We start from the raw sequence: 4,320 nt of genomic DNA on the forward strand, positions 1-4,320 counted from the left end.
ACTATTTACCACTGTTAAAAAAATCCAAGATAGCTGCAATAACATCCATCCCCACTACATCCCAAGAATCCTTGAAGAACTTGCTACTATAACCATCTGGGCCAGGACTTTTGTTATTAGGAATAGAAAAAAGAGTTTTCCTTACCTCATCAGATTGAAAAGGTAAGCATAATAACCTTTTATGCTCATCATTAAGCACTGGACCATTCTTGATAACATCAACATTCACATGAATTCTGTCAGTCACTTCAGACCCTAGCAGTTGAGTGTAATAATCGATGAATGCATGAGGCACATCATTAGGATTATTGATCATTTGACCCTGAGCATCCTGGATAGCAAACACTTTCTTTTTCTTCTTTCTTGCTTTAATAGAAGCATGGAATAAAGTTATGATCCCCTCCAAAAGCATAGCTTTAGCTATTACAAATCCGAAAGCTTCGCTTAAGCTCAAAAGCTCGAAGAAGGTTGTTTACATGCTTAAACTTCGCTTTAGCTTGAAAACAAGCAAGGGCGAAGTTGCGCTAACGCGCTATATCTTGGTCCAAAAGCATAGCTTTAGCTATTACAAATCCAAAAACTTCGCTTTAGCGACTTCTTATCCTTTGAGCCAATGAGCTTTGGCTTTTTGTTTCAGGAATTTCTTCTTAGCTTTTGAGAGAAACAAGTAATTACGCAAAGCTTGTTTCTCTTCAACTGCTAAATTAGTATTACTAGGATCAGCTTGCAATTGATTCTGAATGGCTATCAGGTTTTGATTTGCAACATCAGCCTGTTTCTCAATATCTGAAAATAAAGCAACATTCAGATTTTTCCTTTTTTAGATGTTTCAGTTTAGTTACCACCTTATACATACAAGTCCCTCTGATATCTTCCTCCCACACTCTTTTCACAGAAGAAAGAAAACCCGGAGCTTCTGCCCACATGTTGAAGTATCTGAAGGGGCAGTTCCTCATCTGAGAAAGATTGGTAAACTGGACAATCCCAGGGCAATGATCAAACCTCAGTCAAAAAATGTAGAATCAGGCATAGAATCCAACCAGATAGAATGAATTAAAACCCTATCTATTTTACTGCATACTCTATTCACACCCAGCTGCTTGTTGGTCCAAGTAAAAAAAGGTCCAGTAGCTTTCAGATCTTGTAGGTCACAACTATCCACACACTGCCTAAAATAATGAACCTCAGCCAGACTAACAGAAGACCCATGTCTCTCATTCTTGTTAAGGACATTGTTAAAGTCACCTAAAACAATCCAAGGATCAGCCATACGAGCACCAATTTCACATAAATCATGCCAAAGGTGCATTCTAGATTCTAGCTTGAATGGAACCCACAACAATCCGAATCAAATCCAGATGCCAATCCAATGAGTTCGATTTCCCGCAGCTGGAAGTCAAGCTAGCAGCGTAGTCGCCGACAGAGAAAGAGAAGACCAGATCTTGGACTTGCAAGCTCTCTCGATGTAGTGCCTTTCACTCTGCTACTTCAAGATATTGCGTAAAAAAGAAAGGGAGGCCGCTCCTTCAAACCTGACTGGCCCCGATCCCCATCCAACCCCAGCTACTGGGCAGGACCCGGCGGAGGATAAAAGAATAAAACAAGAAAAAATAGCGCGCTTACTTGACAACATGGTGACACTGGAAGAAGAGGTAAAAACACTTTGTTCGCGTGATGCCGTTTTTATGTCTACTAAAGATTGAAAAGAATTAAATGAGGACTTAGATCTTATTTTGGACATGTTGGATAAACTTAAAAAGGATTGAACTTTGAGGCTCCATTTGTGACTATTGGACAAATTTCTCCTTTTGTTTTCTTCTTGTTCTTTGCCATAACACCTATTCCGGGACAAGTTGGGACTTGTTGTTTCTTTGTGGTCGTAACAGCTATCAAGGAGACGAAAAGCTATGTGAAGTAAAAGAAAGAGGAAAGGGTCGCCGACTGCTACTAAGAACCTAACAGAACTTTTCAAAATGTGGATTCTAAAATTGTGTAGGTCGGGGTTGAGAATTGGGAGTGGCAAAATCCACGAAATATAGCTGACCCTCTTTTCGCAACAAGGTAGCCGTAGGGAAACCAGTGGCTGGATCAAATCCTTATCCTCTTCTTCCGCCTACTCCATTCCCCGATTGACCGCCTCTCAATCCAAAAGCATAGCTTTAGCGATTACATACCTATACTATAGCCCAAAGAAAAAGGTTTGTATAATCGTAAATGCCTGTTCAAAGAAAGGACTTCCCGCACCGAGAGTGTCCAGGCTATCATAAACCTGGGAGAGATATTCCAGATTGTTGGGGTCCACCCCGGTGAGCATCGCATCTAAAACATCGTCCATCATTTTTCCGTGTGGTAGCACAATATGCTCAGCTTCTAATAAAGCACTTTTCTACAATTGCTTCTTGGAAGGTATCCGATATAGATTCACGTACCTTCTCCTCGAAATTTTGATTAGTTACGCCAGCTGGATTTTCATTAGTCGCCGGACGAAGTCTAGCAACTCGAAAAACCGCCAGAATCCAAACGCACGCCGGAAAGGCTCAAGCGGGATTCCCCCTTAGTTCTATTAGGAAACTTAAGACTAGATTGTCCAGTCCAATTCATTGTTCATGAATTTCTGAATTCTTTCAAATTCTCGCTCCTTGCAGGCGGAGCGGCATACCGAAAAAAAGAAAAGCGTTATCGGATTTGAAGCGATGACTTAAGCATAAATACCTCGCTTTTGTTCAATTATAAATAAATAAAAATTTTGATGGAGATTTATAGCATCATTCAAGTAAATACAGATTAAGATCGTAAAAACATGAGCTTGTAATATAGCTACACCTAATTCAAGACCGGTTAATGCAAGAACTATAAATAAAGGACCAAGATCTCCTATGAAATATAAAAGATCATTCATACATAGCATAGTCCAAGCGAACCCACTTAAAATCTTTACTGAACTATGACCGGCCATCATATTAGCAAATAAACGTATTCCTGAGCTTAATGCGCGAAAACAATGAGGGATTAGCTCAAGGAGTACTAAAAAAGGTGCTAACGGCAGTGGGACTCCTGCAGGTAATGAGAAGCTTAAAAAATGAAGACCATTTCTTTGAAATCCCACTATAGTAATGCCAATAAAAATGGAAAATGAAAGACCCAAAGTAATGAGAAAATGACTTGTAACTGTAAAGCTATAGGGTATCATACCCTGGAGATTACGAAATAACAAAAAAGTAAAAGTGACCAAGATGCAAGGGAAAAACTTTTGTTTCACATTTCCGGAAAGACCCCCTATTTGTTCGTTTACCAGGTTCAGCACGAAATCATAAATAAGCTCTACCAAGGATTGCCAAACATTTGGTACTGAGTTTCCTCCTCCCTTTTTAGTAACAAAATGAAGCAGAAGTAGGACCAAACTGAGAGTTAGCAGCATAAACAAAGATGGATTTGTGAATGAGAAATACAAGTTTCCTATTTTCATAGGAATCAATGGGAGAATGGAAAATTGCTCAAGTGGGCTGAAGGCCGTAATCGTAATAAACACTTTTCATTTCATCCCTCTAGTTCCGCTTCTTGCTCCAAAATGAGGAAAGACTTGTCGGAAATCACCGGTTGGGTTGGTCCGACCAAGAAAGGCATGGGAGTCTTTGGGCATTGCTTTCTTCTCTTATTCCATTTCTAGTTGGATGAAAAAAGTGCTCCTAAAGGACTTCTCAAGGACCGAGGAAGTACTATCCAAAAACTTCGCTTAAGCAAGTCAACTACCATACTTATTCAAGTAAGCAATCCGAATGTCCGATTGACAGCCTGCCATAAGTTCATATGGTGTCGTGAGCTTAAGACCGAAGGATGAGTTAAGGAGGAACAAGGTAACCATACGGTTATAATCTGGAGGTAAGTGAATAAAGGCAGCAAAGCCAATCAATCTCATTTAGGATCTCGCCTCTTTCTCTTTCAAAAGAAATTCGAGTTGTACCTAGTTAGGAATGATAGGAGGGGCACCCACCATGATAGACTAATGGGTCAGTCTCCCGGAGATATTGGCCCGTTTAATGATGTAAGCAATACAAGCCGTTGAGCTTACTCTGAAATTGCTCCCAGCGACGCAGATGATTCTCCCATTTAAGTTCCTTAGAGCCACTGCTTGGATCCTCACAGCACACAGCGCGCGCATAGCCAAAGTAGTTTTAAAACGTGAGACGTTAGCCTCCCTTTCGCTTCTTTTTTTCTTTTTTCATGTGTACCGGTAAGATATCAGCAAATAATAGGTCTAGCGTTTCTGCATTATGGACTTTTTCGAAGAATCGAGAATCTTTTCATCTCGAATTTTTCCAC

The 4,320-nt window shown here is 40.2% G+C and overlaps 2 protein-coding genes across 2 annotated transcripts in view; both read right to left on the bottom strand.

Annotated features, from left to right (window-relative positions):
• Positions 1-1,882: 1,882 nt before the first annotated feature.
• On the bottom strand, positions 1,883-3,472 carry LOC130460615 (ATP synthase subunit a). Its single transcript, XM_056827936.1, has one exon. It carries the CDS (start codon positions 3,464-3,466, stop codon positions 2,699-2,701), a length of 768 nt encoding a protein of 255 aa, XP_056683914.1. The 5' UTR covers positions 3,467-3,472; the 3' UTR covers positions 1,883-2,698.
• Positions 3,473-3,529: 57 nt separating this feature from the next.
• LOC130460616 (ATP synthase protein MI25-like) overlaps positions 3,530-4,320 on the bottom strand; it is an 8,073-nt gene continuing 7,282 nt past the window's right edge. The window contains exon 1 of the mRNA XM_056827937.1: positions 3,530-4,320. This exon is cut by the window's right edge and continues 7,282 nt beyond it. The gene's annotated coding sequence lies outside the window, so the exon portion shown is untranslated.

Source organism: Spinacia oleracea, chromosome 5, assembly GCF_020520425.1.
Source record: "Spinacia oleracea cultivar Varoflay chromosome 5, BTI_SOV_V1, whole genome shotgun sequence".
Lineage (NCBI taxonomy): Eukaryota > Viridiplantae > Streptophyta > Magnoliopsida > Caryophyllales > Amaranthaceae > Spinacia > Spinacia oleracea.